The sequence below is a fragment of the Camelus dromedarius genome, chromosome 17, assembly GCF_036321535.1.
Source record: "Camelus dromedarius isolate mCamDro1 chromosome 17, mCamDro1.pat, whole genome shotgun sequence".
Lineage (NCBI taxonomy): Eukaryota > Metazoa > Chordata > Mammalia > Artiodactyla > Camelidae > Camelus > Camelus dromedarius.
In genome coordinates this window covers 46,590,490-46,609,380 of record NC_087452.1, presented here as the reverse complement: position 1 = coordinate 46,609,380, position 18,891 = coordinate 46,590,490, and the positions used below count along the sequence as shown (strand labels likewise).

The 18,891-nt window shown below is 43.8% G+C and overlaps 1 protein-coding gene across 4 annotated transcripts in view; it reads left to right on the top strand.

Moving 5' to 3' along the window:
* The window catches only part of RBMS3 (RNA binding motif single stranded interacting protein 3), a 919,284-nt gene that overhangs the window by 854,809 nt on the left and 45,584 nt on the right, over positions 1–18,891 (top strand). For 2 of the 4 annotated variants that reach the window (XM_031469816.2, XM_010977816.3), the window contains exons 11-12: positions 8,324–8,434; positions 15,839–15,886. In XM_031469816.2, the coding sequence (XP_031325676.1) occupies positions 8,324–8,434; positions 15,839–15,886 (159 nt within the window). The remainder of the gene's footprint in view (positions 1–8,323; positions 8,435–15,838; positions 15,887–18,891) is intronic. The other 2 variants (XM_031469805.2, XM_064496809.1) reach the window with 1 other exon arrangement.

Here is an 18,891-nt window from a genome sequence, read left to right as displayed (position 1 = left end):
AGGCAGAGCAAGTGAATGAATGGATTTTTTAAGACCATCCTGTTGTCACCTCAAGAGAGCGTTTTCCTTATTTCGGTGGGACCCTCTTGCCCGGTGTGAACGTGGGGCTGCTGTTACGTTTGCGTCTCTTTAAAGTCATGGGAGCCCTGGCGCCGAGAAGCAAGTACCGTTCACTCATGCGGTTCAGCGCCATGATGGCCCATTTCACGACAGACACTGTGCTAGGCTGGGAAAGCTTTAGAAAACAAAGCATCATGAGTGGCACAGTGAACTCAGAGTCCAGGGGAGATTAAAGTACAACTGTGATCGGGTGCGTGCCACGAGTTAAGAGACAAGGGAGGAGCGAATGACCAACAGCCTGGGTCAGACACAGGACGTGTTCCTAGAACGGAGCATCTGGTAGGAATCTTAGGGCGTACGTGCAAAGCCGGGTGATGCCCAGCACAGCGGGCAAAGACACCAAGGATGAGAGGGCAAGACAGGTCAGAGAAGGATGAGTAAGTCTGTGTGGTGGAGCAGAGGCTTCCTGTGGACGGTCTAGGGGGACTGGACCAGGAGGGTAAATTGGAAGGCATGGGCTCTCGATGGAGCATGTATCCCAGGGTGGAAGGTGGCCCCACAGGAGCCTTCTTTTGGAGAGATCACGTGGAAATGGGTAGGAAGGCCATTCAATCTAGACAGGACAAGCAGGAATGGAAGCTCTTCTGATCCGACCATTGAGCCATCCTACCCACCCTAACAATCCTCCAACACCTTCCCTGACAGCAGCCACGGGTTTACCAGTGCCAGCATCCTAAACATGTGACACTTCCACAATCATATTTTTCAAGATGCTAACTCCACTGTAAAAATGCAATCGAAGCTGTACTTGGGTAGGGAAGAGCGTTTAACACGGGTTCCTTTATCTCCCCTCTGGGAACAAAAATGAAAGGAACTTGGCTCTGCTCATCCTTAAAGTGATACGTGCATGTTGGAGTTTTGTTAAGGCAGGGAAATGGGTAGGAGCTGTCTCCATGTGTCTGATGGAGCTTTCTGTTATCTACGGTATTTGATGAGTAGATACCAGGGGTTTTCTCAGTTCCTAAAAAGTAGGAAAGGTGGGGCGGTTATGGCTCAGTGGTAGAGCGCATGACTAGCATGCACAAGGTCCTGGGTTCAGTCCCCAGTCCCTCCATTCAAAAAATAAAATAAAATGCAAAAATTAACAGGAAAAAAAAAAAGGAGGGAAGATGGTGAACTTATAATGTGATTAACCCATTCATTTGATGAGTACCATGGCTTAACAGTCTTTAGTATTTTTTATTCTTTCACTCATTTCTCACATCTCTTTAAACTCATGGTGGGGCTGTGCAGTCCACCTGCATGAGGAAGCCATCTCCTACAGGAGCCCTGCAGGATACGGACAAGGGGCTTGGGCGGCACCACCAGCCTCCCCGCACAACATGAAGCCATCCCATCGGCCGCCCCCCCCTCCACACGGGGTGTGACCGCACACAGCTCTGTGGGTGGCAGACCCCCCAGCTGAGAGCCGCACCTCGGTTACCTGGCTGGGATGCGAGGCTTATAAAAGCCATTCTGCAACTCTCTGAGGACCCTTCTCTGCACACTTCACATTTCCACTGGCTTGGCCACTATGATTCTCTATGCAAGGGAAAAAATATGCCTAATAAATTCCTTTTACAGTTTGCACCAAGTGTATGAATTTAACGACAAAAGAACTAATTGTTCCAGTGCCGGCAAGTCAACAAAACCCCTGGATCGTTGGGTCCCCGAGGCTTCAAACCATCAACGCTCCCTCCAGGATGTAACATATCGAAAAGCCGTTTTGCTCTATTCGAATTCTGAAGAAGCTTGTTAAAAAATATGCAAAGTCACCGCTAAACAAATTCCTTCAGTTGTAAGCACGGAGCTCTAAAGGAGTCAGTAAAGCACTGTTGAGAATATTATTATCTATGTACCCGTTTTGGGGAGAAATACTTCAACGTGACATATTGACTTTAAGTTCTCATTCAAAATGACACTATTGTATAAATAGGTACTTAACCAATAATTGAAACCATCATTCACAGGTGAATAGGCAATGGTATATAATTAGGATTCTTTTCAGGGAAACTCCATGGTTAAAATGAATTTGGCGTTAGTGCCTTTTCACATCACATACATTTTTTTTAAAAGACACTGCCAATGAATGGCAACTGAATTAAACAGCAACGTGAAATTTAAGACGTTTATACGAGTGTGAGAAACACCCCCCTCTATTTCTACAGTTAATAAATATTCTCTCATTAAGTAGCCTGTGTACACAAGTCTTCTAAGTGAACCACATCACAACAGAAAATGCCCTTCTTCTAAATACCGAGCCTTCAACCCACAGCTGCACCCCTCTGAGTAGTCATCCAAATATATCAATTGAATCGAATTTGTCTAAACGTCAGGAAGAGAAGCCAAGCCCTCGTTAGCTGTATTTTGAAAATAAACAGAAATACGAGTTGAATCCAAAAATAATCAGATAAGCAACATAAAGTCACATAATATAAAGTCACATAATGGTCTTCCTTCCTTTCGTTACTCCAATTACAGGATGGGGGCAATCGATTTAGAAGTCAGGTCTTTAAGAAACTGCTTTATCTCATAAATGTAATCTCAGCGTATGAGCTCAGGGCTGCCGTCAGCTGAAGGGAGCAGAGTGGATGGGTGCTTTGTTCTGTTCTCTAATCACTGCAATTTCAAACCTTTCTCATTCTGTGTAAATGGAACTGAGGAATATGCATTTGTATAGCCCAGGAATTCTAAGCCCCAGCACTCATGCTTTTGGGGCTGGATAAGCCCTCGTCGTGGGGAGCTGTCCTGTGTGTTGCGGGATGTCCAGCTACATCAATGGCACTAGGTGTCGGGGCATCCCTTCCCCAGTTCAACAACTGCAAGTGTGTCCGGGCTCTGCCGAGTGTCCCTTCCAGACACTGCAGAATTGCCTCTCGGTGCCAACTGTTGCTAAGTGTTGGGGGATGTTAGCCGTTTTCAATTTTACTGAACAATTAGCTGCACGGATATAGACAAGGAATTCACAAACACCGTTTTGAGTTATCTGCTGCATGTAATTCCTACTTGGAGGGGTTACAAAAAGCGTGTCAAGATCACCCTGGCCCTCTCGGAAGGTATAGTCAAAGAAGCAAGCAGAGAACAGTGAAGGAAAGGATGGGTAGGGGCTAATGTGGAGTCCTCAGCGTTCTCCCAACGCCCAGCGGTGGTCAGAGGTCATTCCAAAATGCTTCCGGGGTGGAAGCCACATCTACCAGCTTTGACTCAGCTCTCTGGGTTTCAAACATGTATTACATAGTTTTGAAGACAGACCGCCCTCTCCAGGTTGGAAATTCATCGAGGTATTTGAGAACTAATGAGTGTTTCCGAGGATGGGGGACTCTGTCCGCATCCTTTTTCCCTCTCCCCACGGCAGCGCATCTTAAATCTCACCAAGCACCCCTTGCAAACCAAAGAAAACAAAACGAAACATCAAGAAATGAAAAAAGATGCAACATCTCTGGAGGTACCACGTGGAATGTCGGACACTAACACGGGACGACACTGCGCTTGGAGAGCTGGTTCCCAAGTGACGTGAAATACCTTCCTGCCATTCGTATGATGAGATCATCGCTGCTATCGGAAACCCCTTTACATGAGCCAGTTTACTTGTAAGCACGTATCATTCTCTGCACTTCATGTGTGCTCGAAATAGTCTGGTGCACTCGAACTCAACTAGATATTTGTTCTAGAAATACGAAAAACAGAAGCAGAAAAAACACAGATGAGCGAGAGACAGATGACCTTAAACCACATTTTTTTAAAGTCGTGTTGAATGATTACTGCCAAGTCCTGTGGTTTTGCGTAAGTCACTGTGGGAAGGGAGTACAATGTGGGCTGCGGACATTTTTACCTGAGGCATCTAGATACAAGAGGGAGGAGCTTCGAGCGCGTGCTTAGCGTGCACCAGGTCCTGGGTTCAATCCCCAGTGCCTCCATTAAAAAATTAATATTCAATTACCCCCCTTAAAAAAAGTTGGATACAACAAGAGGGAGAAAGAGGGTGATGTTTTGTTTCTTTTTTTTTTCACTTGTATTATCCAATGTTTTTTTAACATTTTACTTTGACATTTCTATGACTTCAAATTCAAATTTTCCTCAGATTCCAAGCAGCAAGGATTCTTAAGTGCGCTACCACACAAGACAGACTGATGAAAAAGAAACAAGTCAAGTCAGCAGGCAGAGGCCTGAATTATTCCGAGAATCACCTCATTTCAGCTTATCAAAACTGCAGCCTTGACCTCTTTGTGTTTTGAAACAAGATGTAATGTGATTATTATACAAAAGCTTCTGCCCTATCAGAAGACTGGTTCAAAACAAACCATTGAGAAACCTTATAAATAAAACCAAGGGTTTGTGACGCTGGCTTGCACAACAGCAGTTTGTAGACAGAGCACACTTCTCAAACTTCAGGGTTGCAGCAGAACCATTTGGAGAGCTTGTTAGAAACCAGATCCCCACGCCCGCAGCTCGGAGGTTCTAATTCTCATTCTTAATCATACTTGGAGCGGTACCGGCCTAGAATATTGACAATCACAGGGATGTTCATACAGGTGGGTCTCACCGTAGCCCACGTCCTGGGATTAATACTGATGTTCAGCCAGCTGCGTGTGCTCTGGATGGGCCAGAGCCCACACCCGCTCCCCCAGTTTGCCAATGATCCTGTGTTTCAGTTGGAAAGTTAAAATATTGATGGAGTCTCCTAGACTTTAAGATTTTTCAAATATTGGCCTTAGGTTGGATATGTTGACTCCACCTCCGTGATCTTTGGAAACTTGGCCCCAATTACCGTTGAAATTGTTTATTTTCAAACTGGGGCAAAAAGCAGTCCCACCCGCTGTCTCCCCTGAGCGTGGACAGCTTTGTTTTGCAGAGGCCGTGGCGAAAACAGACCAGACATTTCCATCAGCTGTTTGGGCATTGTGCTTTTCAGGGGAATTACAGCTTGTTACAGTATTTTCCTTTGCAGCTTAAACATTGAGCAAACCCAGACATCCGGAGATGCTAAAATGAAAAATCTGTTTCCTCTGGCTTTGCCATTTGCCAAGCGAACTCCTTCAGACAGCATTTCTATACATTTCGAGTCAGTGAAATTACCCTTAATGTGCTGGCCACATCTGTCACAAAACAGTCCTCGGTCTACGGCTTAAATGCACGGGAGGGGAACGGGCCGACGGTGTATTTAATGAGGCAAGATGATGGCTGAGGGCAATGCTGGTGCTGCCTTAACAGCCACAGGGTTTTCTTTCCCTGGTTTTTTTGTTTGTTTGTTTGTTTGGTTCTCTCTTCTTTCTTCTCTTCCCTTGCTTTTCATACCTTACACGATACAAGAGAGACTCTGTAATCTTTGATGAACAAACGGCGGTCTTTACTGTAGACAGCCAGTACTTCAAACTCTCCGTCGTTGGCCTGGTAACGGTACCATCAGGACAATGTGTTTCTCTGAGGGGTTTCTGTCTCCCGTTGCCAACGTGCTGATGGTCAATGTCGCCCATCCCTTGAGACTGTTAAGAAATGTATGATGTTCAAAAGTTGTGGGAGTCCTCCATTTCTGGAACATTTTTACTAAACATGGACAAGAATGCACGTCCTTACATGTCTTCCCCCAACAATCCTTATTTTGTTGTGGATCTTGCTTGCCGATAACCGGCCTGGTTAGGAAAGGAATGGCTCCCTTCCGTTGTCTTCCGCTCCGTGCCTCGTGCTGCCGTTTACAACTCCAAATTGTGACACCTCCCTCCCCTCTCTTCCCTCTGACCGTCAGGTTTCTGGTTTATACACAGAAGCCGCACTCTGTGCTGTGGCATCTGTCATCCGATGAGTCCCATGAAAGCTTCCGTGGAAGGATTCTCTAAAGGACCAGGCGGTCCTTCCGAAATTAACACCAAATGCAGGCATTCAATCCTCCTACACTTATCACGCGTGGATTTTGAGTCATCTGTCATGTGCTTACAGTATCCCCCAGACTCAAGTCTATGTCTCGCACCACCGGGGAGTGAGGGCACCCCTAGGGCATTGAGAAGAAAGTCTCCTTGGAGGGGAAGGTATGGCTCAGGGGTGGAGTGTGTGCCTAGCATTCACGAGGTCCTGGGTTCAATCCTCAGGACTTCCACTAAAAATAAATACAAATCTAATTACCTCCCCACCTGCAAAAAAACAACAACAACAAAGGAAATATCCTCGCCAACCACAATTTGGTCTTTCTCTCTGATTCATGATGAACAATGTGACTAGAGCAGGCTGATTAGCATTGTGCGGTGTCCGGGGTTGCGACAGGTGAGCTGTATGGCAGAACCGCCTGGGGCAACTAGTCTAAGAAAACAGCCTTAAGTCTCAAGTTCAGGATGAGGACTGAAGTCTTGCACCTGCAAGGAATTAGAATGTTGTCAAAGTGCCACTTTTTGATTGGAAAAAAAAAATGCTTCAGGATCTGTGTCTCAACTGAGGTTATTCTACAGCGATTTAAGTAGAAATCACGTGCTTACTGCTAGTTTGGTACAAGTATCTGAAATAAGGCTAGTGAAGTTTTTGGGTTTTTTTAAGGAAAAAATAAAGATGCTTTTGTTAAATGCAGGCAGTGGCAGGAAAAACTGTCTCCGAATTATAATTAAGTATTATTTTATCGTGTCTCTCACGCAAGAAGCAAGCTGCTGCATGACAATTTATGGAAGCGTCATGAAATTCAAACAATGCAAACACCCAACTCTGTGCATGTGCAAACTACAGATTCTAAAGTAACGTATATGTGTTCTGATTGACGCTAGCTCCAAAGTCCAAATGTCTTTGAGAACAAAGCTGGCTTTGTAGACTCAGCATTTACAAATACCTGGCTCGGTTTCTGTCTGCCCTTCATCCCACAAGGAAGGCTGAGTGACAGGGGCATTTGCATAGAACCGCCAGGAGCTGACTTCCCTGAGCAAAGGCATTTGAGGACACATCTGCTTGTAGGTAATTAGTTTAGGTGCTGAGACCCGGCCATCTATATGACTCTGTCTTATTTTTATTTCTTCAAAATGTTTACTGATACGGAAAAAAAAAAAAAAAACAGTCCCCGAGTGAGAAAAATAATGTTTACGGAAAAAAACAGCATTCAGAGTCGAAATCGTTTTTCTACCACAGGATATATTTTAATGAGCTGTTATAGAAGGCGCTTCTGACTTACTAGCATCTTCCAAATAAAGGGCTGGAATTATGTAATGTCACAGATTCCATCCAACCCTGCTTTTCAATTTTTAAAGATTTTTTTTAAAGACCATTCCTTTCTCTGAGCGAGTCAATTAAGGCAGAATAGTTGGACAGAGAAAAAGCAAGAGAAGGTAGCCTGGTCTGTGCTTCACAGACCACGTGACACTTTGTATATGGACAGGCGTTTTAGAAGATGTCTATTATTTCTTGCATTCCCAATGGTTACGGTCAATCCGAAAGCATATTCTCGAAGTAGACCTTTCCTATCCCCTGATGAGACACTTGATATGTTTGCATTTGTAAACAATTTTAGCAGTGTTGCATTTGACCAGCTTTTAACAGACTTCAGTATCCTTCTGTCTTGTGTTAAAAAGCACAGATATAAAGGAAGTAGGTCAAATATTAGGAGGAAAATATATGGGAAATAGTAGCTTTGAGTTTTATCACATTTACATTTGATTTTAATATGTCCTTCAAAGATACTCAGTCAAGAAACCCATCTGGACCAACAACATCTTTCTGGAAGATTGTATTGAGGTGATCAAGATAATTATCTGTATAAATCAAGGATAAATGACATAAGCCCAAAGTCTTATCCAGTATTAAGAGAAATTAGTGAATTTCCATAGTATTTATATTTTTCGGTCAGAGAAGTTTGTATTTAGAACCATGAGAAGGAATATAGATGATGTCTTGCAATACATTCTGCACCAAGTACTGGAATTATAAATGACAGGCATTTCGACACGTCACAGATAAATCCCATCAGAGGAAAGGAAGCCACCGATGCTGTGTATTTAGACGGCACACAATGACACGGATGGATGCAAAAACCATACTTGGCTCAATTTAGCCTTTTCAGTGAAAAGTAAGCACGTATTTAGATGAGCACAAAACGACATGGATGGATGCAAAAACCGTACTTGGCTCAGTTTAGCCAAGTATGATTCAGTGAAAAGCAAGCACATGTGGTGTGAAAAACTAAATACACACAGCAAAGTGTGTTACGCCTGCTTCGTTATGGGATGTGTTTTCTGATGGGCGTTGTGTGTGCTTGTAGGGTGCTGTGATCACGCCAACGATGGACCACCCGATGTCAATGCAGCCGGCAAACATGATGGGCCCCCTGACACAACAGATGAACCATCTTTCTTTGGGCACAGCAGGAACGGTGAGTCAGAGAGTTTGTTTCCTTTGGTGTCCTTGGGTTTCTCCAGTCCGATGCGATACTCTCCGTGCCGGCGGAAGATCGGCAGACCTGGTTCTGTTCCTCTGACTAACACGCCTTTCAGGTTCCAGTGTGAAAACACTGCCCTCTGCACGCGTTCTCAGCCCCGGGGCACGTTTAGCCGCCTTGACGAGGCTGAAGGTTCTACTGTGTTGCATTTAAATCTGAGTCACTTCTGGTTCTTAGAACACGATGCGCCGAGTATATCTGTTTTGGACCTTGTAACTCAACACACTTGAGCCGAGTTTTCCTTCCCCAGACGTTTAGCACTTTCGCTAACAGCATCCTCAGGTCATTCATGAGAGGGGCTAACGTTGGTTATGACTAATATACAGGGCTTTTTATTTACTTTCAATATTTAAATCCATAAAATCCACAATTGAGAACCTCACATCATCAACTTATTGAAATCTTCCTTTTGAATGTGTCAACATAGATGATTTTGGGGGGAACACAAAAGGAAAGGAATCTAATGTACCTAAAATTTTTTCATACTTCAGGATGTTTTTGATTAGCCATTATTTTTCCTTAGAGAACAAACATATATCAAAAAATGCCCATCGCAGCCTTGTTTGTCTATCAACCGGCATTTGAAATCATTGGCAAAGCTTTGTTGTTTTTTTTTTTTAAACAAAAATCTATTCAAAGACAATTCCCCAAATGGTCAAGAGGACAGATGTCTAATATTACCTGGAATATTTTAACTTTCACTATAGAGAACAGTGAAAAAGCGTCAAAGCCATTCTCCTGTGTGACAGCCCTGGTCATAGTTTTTACTTCTCATAAATGTTAATGCAGATGATTTTGTCCTTCTTAAAGGTGTACAGAGGGAAAAAAATGTTCCTTCTCCTGAGTGAGGCGGCTTTCCTATAGAAAGAGCCCCCAGACTAGGAGTGGGGGAGCCTAGATTCAAATCTTGATTGAGCTCTATTGTTTCTGTCCGTCCTTCGGAAGCTAACAGCCCATGGGCTCAATGTCCCCCTCTAGCCAGGTGAAGTACTGAGCATTACATGTATGGGGAAACTTTCAACCAGATGCTGCTCTGACTTTATGCCTACGTGTCTCATGGTTACCACTCCTGTGATTCACCATCTCCAAACATCTACATACGCTGTGTACACTAGCTATATATTTGGAAATTCTACCTCAAAGCAACGGCTTGCTCGCTACACAGATGTGTTGACTCACACGCTTTTTAGAATTCAAGAAATTTCTGAGATGTCTACTGAGGCCTCAATCATCTGCTCTAAGAGGGGAAAAAAAAAAGTCTGTCCACCTAATGGAAAGACTCGCCTTGTTTCAATAGAGAAATTAAGTTTTATTAACATAAATAAAGGACCTAGCTCGAAGGCTGAACCCATGGGAAGTGGTTGGTGACACCTTCTGTGTCGGAAGGCTTCAGCCAAGACAAATGATTCTTTAGGTCTCTGACCTAGGCTTTGCAAAGTCATGTCCAGGACGACCTTTCACACTGCAGTGTGGAACAGCTAATTTTCATTTGGGAGGTAGCATGTGAAGATAGGATTTCCACAGCATTTAGCAACGTGCAAAGATTGCCGGTAGCACCTTTGATCTTTCCTGACCAAAGCAGACCCCAGGACAGCATGGGAAGGCCCGAAACACCTCATGTCTACGGGTTTCCCCTTCATATCAGCCTTCCTCTCCTTAAAGGAGTCCACGTTCTGCATAAATGAATTCATGCCCTTTGACTACACTGAATGACAACCTGGAATCTGATGGGGGCGGGGGGAGTTATAATGCAAAACGCAGAAAGAAAGCAGCTTATAAATTCTACCTATTGGAATCGAAAGCAAAGCCAGCTGACTTGCAGAAGTTCAAATTTGGAAACCAGAAAAAAAAAATACATATATATGGGCTAAGTTCATTGAGAATATGATTGAATCTCTTTAAAAAATTGGAAAATAAGCTCAATTATATAGAACAGATTCAGAATTACAATAGTTACTGATGCAATAATGTGTATTGTGACTAGTGTTTGAGCATTTCAGCAGGAATACATTTCTACAAGACTCTAGTTTTTGCCCAGCTGGTAAGAGCCAAATTATTCAATAATGATATATACCCTTTCCTTTCTTAGAAAGCAAACGTTTTAAGCACGTGGCTTATTTTTATCATTAAATTTCTTCTAGCTTTTTTGAAAAATTCTTTTCCTCCTTCACATTTGTAACTAAGTAATTCTTATGTATATTATAAGCTTTGTGTAAATTGATGTTTTGCAAAGGTTTAAACTTTTTGCAAAGGTTTAAAATTTCCTAAGGTTCTGAAAAGCCAGAGAGAAAACAGTATTAATTTGTAAAGCTTATTCAACACAACAGCACTGAGTATGTTGGGTGTCCAGTGTGCGGGTAGACTTTTTTCTTAAACGGTCCCTCTTACACTTTGGTAGACTCTGATAGATTCATTTTATTTGAATTTTTGATTGGCATCTGGAGTGGCTACTGTGCAATCGAGGGTGACTCTTTTAATCAGATTTCACCACCTTATTGCATCTTTTCAACACGCTTTATCCACTGCTAGGAAGGCAGCCTGGAGTCATGGCAAGGACAGTGGACAATGGAATTAAACTGGAGTTCTAAGCCTGGCCCTTATTAGCTATGCAAGATGAGGCAGGGTGCTTAACCTCTCTGGAATTTTATTTTCTCTTTTACAAAGTGGGGGAAAAAAACAGCATTTCTATCCCGTGGTGTTGTGAGTGCTAATGGGGGGGATACATGCAAACACACACGTAATACAGTGTATGATGCCCAGCAGGGGTTTATCGAACAAGCCACTCTCTCCTTCCTCATTCTCCAGTGGCTTCTAACTGGTGGGAACTGAGTCCAGGTCACCTGAAGCCCAGCCCACAGTACAGCGCCCTGGCCTGCTCTGTCTCATTTGACGTCTCTTCTTTCTTCCCAGTTTCCACTTCCTTAGCTCCTAAAATAACGTTTTTCAGGGTTGTAAACCCAACAAATTCCTAGCGGCCAGCCAAGTCTCATCGACAGATCAAGCTGACTCAGTTCGAGCAAACAGCCCTGGAAACATAGAATCAAATTTGGTCTGTATCTCCCTGGGTCATAGAGAGCCATGCGTGTAACTACGCGTGATAGCAGAGATGACATTAAATTGGAGCCGTTTTGATGCGGTTACCGCAGCGGCCCGGCCTGCGTGGTGGGCGAGCGGCGGGGCGGCGCTGTCCTTGGTAGCTGGGAGCGGGGTGCCTCTCCCAGAGCGCAGCGCGGGCACACAGGCCCAGGGCGCCCCGCCTTCCAGTTTTTTGAGATAAGCTAAATATCAGGGTTTTCATGGAAAGCTTCCCTTTATTTGAATACTGGACCCAGTTTGTCTGAAGAGCTCCATCTGTGCCCCCTGCCCAAGGTTTTCCTGCTCCCCCTCTGCCCTCCCTGGCCGTGGCTGCCTCTTCTCTGTCCCAGCTGCTAAGTAAGTTTTTAAACGCATTTCTCACCCATACACGATTTCCTCAAGCAAGCGCCTCCACTGTCACGGTTTTGCACTCGGCCTTCTATGCCGCAGACCCCCAAATCTGAGTCCTCGGTGCTAACTGCATCTTAGAATTTTAGACTCACTGTCTCCAGCTGCTTGCTGAGTGTTTCCACGGATTCTCTCCAACATCTCCAAGTCAGCACGCCCCAGACTCACCTCGTGAGCTCCCCCGAGCTTTCTCCCCACTGACACCTTCCTCTTCAGAGCCGACCCCGTGACCATTCACTCACCCGGGGGAGTCCAGCACCACGCCCAGGACCCAGTGTAGACGCCTCCAGCCTCAGTCCCCACCACGCACAGTTATCCCGCAAGCCCCACTTCAGTGACCCCAGTCTGGTCTCCACGCCACGTGGCCACAGCCGGTCCATCTAAAACTGCCCGAGCATCTGTCCCCTACCGGGCATTTCCAGAGGCTCTCAGACAGCCGAGCTCACCGCAGTGCCGCACAACGAGGTGTGAACAGTGCCACGAGGCAAGATTCAGACAGGAACCTCAACGCCAGAAATAGACGTTGGTTCCCAGGGCGGAGCAGGGAGAGGCAGTGAACAGTCCAAAGCGGGCGGTGTTCAGGGCCGACGCGTCCTGGAGCGAGACTCGAATTTTCCATTTTCAGAAAGGGTGCCTTAGGCCACAGGCTATGTCCCACTTTCTTTTCTAAGACCCCCGGCTGAAGGAAACGTATTGAACCCAAGCCTTTTACGTCTTCATCAAATTACGTCCCACAACCCCACATGTGGACGTGGATGTCACATGGTTCAATTAACCAGCCTGTACCCTCTGCCACCACATGTGTGTATTCAGTTCTCTACCTGTTTTTAAGCTAGACAGACTCTGCAGGCCTTCAAACAAGTGAATTTGATGCCAGCAGTGTAACTGTTTTATTCCAGTGCTCTGCTGGCCTTGAGGAATTTTCTAGCTTTTCCACTTTGGTTTATTTATTTTTTTTGTCACAGGATTCCCTCAAGAACCAAAGCCCTGTTGTCCATAATTTCTTATCACCCTATGGTAAGCTGCAGCAGAAACCACTGGGGACCTCACTGTGTTACGAGAAACTCCATGTTGCATGACAATCTTGTTTTACAAGTTTCTTATCTCCTTTCCATGTGTTCAGCGGGTGGTCACCAGTGGCTTACAGTGTCACCACAATCTGTTGAGGGGAATAAAAAGTTTTTGTTCTGCAGGCCCTTATCTGCACTTCTGTTTGTGTTCTCCAAGCCACTGGTGATTTGTGACATCACTGGATTCTGGTGGTGTAACCGCAGCCGCTCACAAAGATAATCTTGTAATTGTTCTTTATTTGTTGAATTTAATTCTCTAAGAGGTTTCTCTCCTCCGGTGTTGCTCTGCAGTTCTGATGGTATCAGACGAATACTCTGAATTTTGTGCAGAGATGGTCTATTTTCAATTATTAGCTATGAATATAGAAAACAGTATGATAAATTCATAACTGGTCATGAGAATATCTTAAATGATTTTTCAGGGAAATAAAGTATAGATTGAGCTTAAATGGTCAAATACAAAAAAGAAAATTAGATAAAAGGGAATCGTTTTTTAGAAGTTCGTTTAGGCTTGTTGTAAATGACTTTGTGAAGGGAGTCTTAAAATATAAACAATAAACGAGCAGGCATTAAGTGGAAGTCTAGTAGGAAGAAAGTTTACTCGCCAACAGTAAGCATTTTTTGTTTAAAAGAATGGATTCTGAGTGACAATAAAGGAGAAACAAAATACAAAATTCTCAATAGATAAAATGCCTCAAAACATGAACAGACAGTTGATAAAGGAGGAAAGGGAATGCCAGAAAAATATGTAAAAATAATCCACTTAACAGTAAGTTAATCCAATACATACATAGACCTGCAAATGTAACCCATTAAATAAAGTTATTAAAATAATACACGTTGCTGACAAAGATGCGGAGAGATAGTCATTCCCAATCACGAGTTGTGTGATGGTAGGAATCCGAATCTGTGAGGGCGTCAGCTAGACAGCAGGGTGGGCCATCCAGACACTTCAAAAACAGCTCTGCCCCCCCCCCCACCCAAGCAGCTGTAGTTTTGAGGAGCTATTCTATGGAAATATTCTAGAGTTACAAAAAATCTTTGACTTAAAAATATTCAGCCCAGTGTTCTTTATAACGTCTAGTAAGGAAGAACAATTAAATCAACCACAGGCCATCCCTGAACCAGAATCTCAGGCAGCGTGAAGTTACAGGGATTTAGACTGATTAGGAAAAGGATTATGCATAGTCTGAAATCAAAAGAGCAGGATGTAAATTTGCACATGTCTCGACTCAACTATGAAAAAATCTGTATGGAACGAGGCTGGAACAAGTAAAGAAACGTGGCAGTGTCTGGGTGACGGAATTGGGGATCATTTCTGTTGTAATCATTATACTTGTCTAAGGTCTCCAAGTATTCAACAATGAGCATGATTTTTTTAAATACATTTAAAAGTGTTGTATATTCTGGGAAAATGTCTAGTATCAAGGTCTTGTTTGTTTCCAGTAATCATGTGTGGTTAGTTTATTTTTTTTTTAAAAGGTACTCCACACTACTACCAGTATTAATATCTGGAGACCCTCTGAAGACGGTTTTACTTACTCTGGACTTGGGGATTATCACCTACTCACCAGCTCACAGACGCGCTGTGAGAAGTAAAATGACACATGCCTCAGGGTTTCCTTGCATCTGAGTCTCTGATCAATGCTTTCTTGGCTGGCCCTGCACTGTTTTAAGTTTTAACCTGTCCCCTCACGTGCCATTCACTCATGAGGGAGTGGTCAGCATTGTCCTTTTGTGGCAAGGAGATTAAATGGAGAAATTTCGTGACAGATCATATTAAGTTATCCAGCAGGTGGGAGAGCGAAGTTTGAGATTTTAATCTTTAAAATGGAATGACGGTCACACACAAGCATTTATTTAGCCACGTTTATGGCAGTTTCTTTGAACGTGAACAATACCTGGTCCCTTTTACGTAGTTTACCCCTCCAAGGGGAGATGGGACTAGATTAGAATTTTCCCTTTTTCGAAGGGGGGGTCTTGGGCCATAGGTCATGTCCCATTTTCCTTTTTAAAATTCCTGGCTAAAGGAACTGTATTAAGACAAAGCTCTTTTTCAGCTTCAAAAAAAGCAGTTCTATTTGGTCCCACATAACTGCAAATTTCAAGATGGATGTCATGTTATTTAATTAACCTTGATCTGCCATTTGCCGCCTGCAATGTTAGGACACTTTGGGAAAAGAAAGCCATCACCTATCGAATAGATTCTGTCCTGTTTATCTCTGTCCTCCCAATTCCAGCACACAAGGCTCCTCTCCTGGGAACAGAGCCGGAGATGAATAGTTAATGAAGAAATCTGAGCTTCAAAATGGGTCAGCCTCCACAGAATTTGGGAATGTGCAAATGTTTTCATTTATCTCTTTTAAAACTTTAGCTAGAACATGCCTGTGTTCTCCAGGAGTGGGTTTCATACTGTGCTCTGGGCCCCCTGCCGATGGGCTGCCTTGTAGAGCTGGTGTGTCAGCCAGAAAGGGTACAAATGTCACGTGGATGATCCCAGAGAGGGACCAGAATGATGGCAAACTGAGGAAGATGTCGATATTCTAGGACAGACTGTAACTGCCCCCGCAAGTCACATGGGGACCAGCATGTCCAGAGGGGGAGGGTTCTGGGGACACTTACACCAACTGCACACTAGGGGTCACGGTGCCCGCAGAGAGTGAAGGCAGGAGCCTTAGGTGACCACGTGACGTACAGTGGGCACGTCCGAGTTTTGGAGCTAAGATTCTGTTTGATGTTCTCTGGTACCTCATTGCATTCTTTCTCATGCTCTTTTCATTCGAAGATTCAGTCCCAAGACAGGATTATGATACTTCACCAGCTGTTGTGTCAGGTAGGAAAATTCTAATTCCTTTAAGACTTGATTGGAGGGGAGACATGGAGCGTGCCTGGATTTTCTCCAAAACTCTTTAAAGCAGTGACTCTCAAACAGTGATTCCAAGCAGGAATTTGAATTTCAGTTGGTGGGGCCGGGGAGTGGAGGGGGTTAGCCTATGTGGCCCCCAAAAGCATATGTAATATGCCAATCCAGTTTTATGTATGGAAAACAAATGTGTTGCTCTGGAAATAACAAATCAAGGCTTAAAGCCATTGGGTCTGTGAAGGATACACAGAAAACTGAGTCTATGTTCTGTGTATCGGTGATTCTCAGTGCTGGACACAATCACTGGAGTTTCTGGGACGTAGGAGGAGGACTAGTGATGTTTGTCAGAAGAGGGCACAGATTCATAAAAATAGTTTGAGAAGCACTGCTTTAGAGACCGGAAGTCTTGTGAAATTAGAAAATCATCCCATTTTGCTTGCTTTGCACTCCGCGTAGTGTCAGACACATAGTAGGTGCTCAGTGTAATTGTTGAATGAATCAAAACTTCAAATCTGTTCCAGAAATGGGATTGGGGTTGTTGGAACAAAAGCTGCCAATGTTCCATTTGTACAACAAAGTGGCCGAAGTTGACATGAGAATACACTCGTGTCTTGAGCATTTTCATTAGCAAACCTTTCCGTTGTTTTCCTAAAATTAAGTGGTGCGGTTTGTAATCAAGCATATGTATGTGAAGACCTGGATTTTGATTTTGAACTTGCAGTTTCATCTTAATTTGGAACTCTGGTTTCTTGCAAAGAGGAAAATGGGCACAATTTTTCCTTTTTGTTGTTGTATTTTTCTTTTTAACTAAGGAAAACACTGGCAAGCATGAAGAGCTTTGAACTCTAATCCTTTGATGTGTCAGATGATGAGGACATAAAATCTAAACCAAGAAAGGGCACATGGAGACAGAGCAAGAGACGAAGGCCAGAAATAGAATGGGAGAGCCCAGGGGGCAACAGAGTCTGGCAACCGAGCGGTGGTTTTCAAGCAGAGAACACCGCGTTCTTGGCCACCCGGGTTGCGTGACCCAACATCTGAAGGGTAATCCTTTTCTCGTGTCTCGGGGACTTGTTTAATTATGCTCATGGCTAAGTACTCATCTTAGACGTTCAGCTGAAAAGCAGTGAGCTGGCTGTCAGCTGTGAAGTTACTTTGGTCCTCCTGGAGATGGCTGTCAGTTGTCATTCATTCAAATACCATTTATCTTTCCCCAAAGTGTATTACCTGTCATATCTTAACAGGCCTGCTTTCTTAACAATCTGGGACCCCTGGGAAGATACTTTATCAAACGTATAATAGCCTGTCCTTTGTTTACCATGTGGCGTCTGTGTTTAACAAGGGGCAGCTCCTCCTGGTAATTGATCGAGTATCACTGATAAGGAAAGATACAAACTAGAATTTCCCTTCAGCTCGGTTTTCTGATTTCACTTTCAAGAACACAATGAGAAAAGCAATGTAAACACCAGACTAGACATGGATCATGGGTCAGGCTCTCCACAAACCAGCTGTGACAGAACATCTGGCTGCAAGTCTAGACTCAAGACTTCCCGCCTAACTCCACGGTCAGGCGCCACTGAAAGTCCCCGAGCAGAGAAGTGACTTGATCAAAGTAGTGCTTTAAGAAACTTAACTTGGCAGTTTTACGTGTGCTTGAGCAGTAAGAAACAGGAATTCCATAGAACAGTTAGAAAGCTCAGATATGCTATCACTAGACCGAAATAAGTGCTAAGATCAGATCCCAGTGGAATAGGAAGGGGGCTAAAATAGAAGTGATGGGAAAACATTGAGGACGATTTTACAGTTGTCTTCCCCTTAGAAGACTGGACTGGCGGTTTGACACATAAATTTGCACAGGCTTCTTTGGCATCTGTAGTGCACCTCTAAATGAAACCAGACTTGCCTTCCGCACGTGCTTGTTAATTATCTGGTGGGTGCAGCCTGGTTGACATTTGATTAACGGCATATCCTTTGCCAAACTCTTGACCAAATCAGGAACATGAAACAGGCATAAGGTGTTGCAACAGCCTACTCCCGTATCTCCCAACATGCCAATTTTGGACAACTCAAGTAGTAATCAATTCTTTGCTGGTGTAGCAGCCAAATGAACCATTGTGGTATGTTGGAGTTCACGATAGCCCCTGGGAGTAATCCACAGGAGCAAAGCCCAACCTAATTTCATTCAACCAATATATCAGACATTTACTGACCACCTTCTAGGGGCAAGACATAGCACTCAAGCTCTGGAGATAGAGATGAATAGAAAATAGACCGCTAGTAAAAAGAAAAAAAAAAAAAGAAAAAAATATCGTGGTCTAATTTAATGTTGGTGGTGGTGATGCTATTTAAATGTATAAAGTCTGGAGGAACTAAAACATAGAACCTAAAAAGAAGATTGAAAACCCTCAGGAATAAAATGAACTCTGAGCTTGACTTGGAAGGATGAATTTAAGTCTACCAATTGGACAAGAGTGGGAAATGGACACGAGGTCACTGGGACAGGAGATGAAATAGGAAGTCAGACACGAGGCAAGTCATTTGGTATTCTCTGGGCAAACCAGCACGAGGGCGGACACTGAGGCTAGGTCAGGGTAAATCCAATTTTAGGCAAGGATTCTTTCCTCTTGGAGTCACATGTCACCTTGTTCTTTTATTTATTCAAATGTCATTTATTGGGAACACACTATGTAACAATCACTGAGTTGGGTGCTAGGCATACAACCTCCTTTTAAGAACCGAGGGTCCAATTAGGAAATTAGGTACAAACAGGTGATTACAACCCCGTATCATAGGTGCTTCCATAGAGACAAATACCTGATATTTAAGTTTATAAAATCTTCAATAAAATGCCCAAGTTCAGAACCTATTCGTGTCACTTCCTAAGTTGCACAACGTTGGGAAAATTATCTAGCTTCTCTGTAGCCTGGATTGCTTTATCTGAGGAAATATTAACCACCTCATACGTAAGGTTGCTG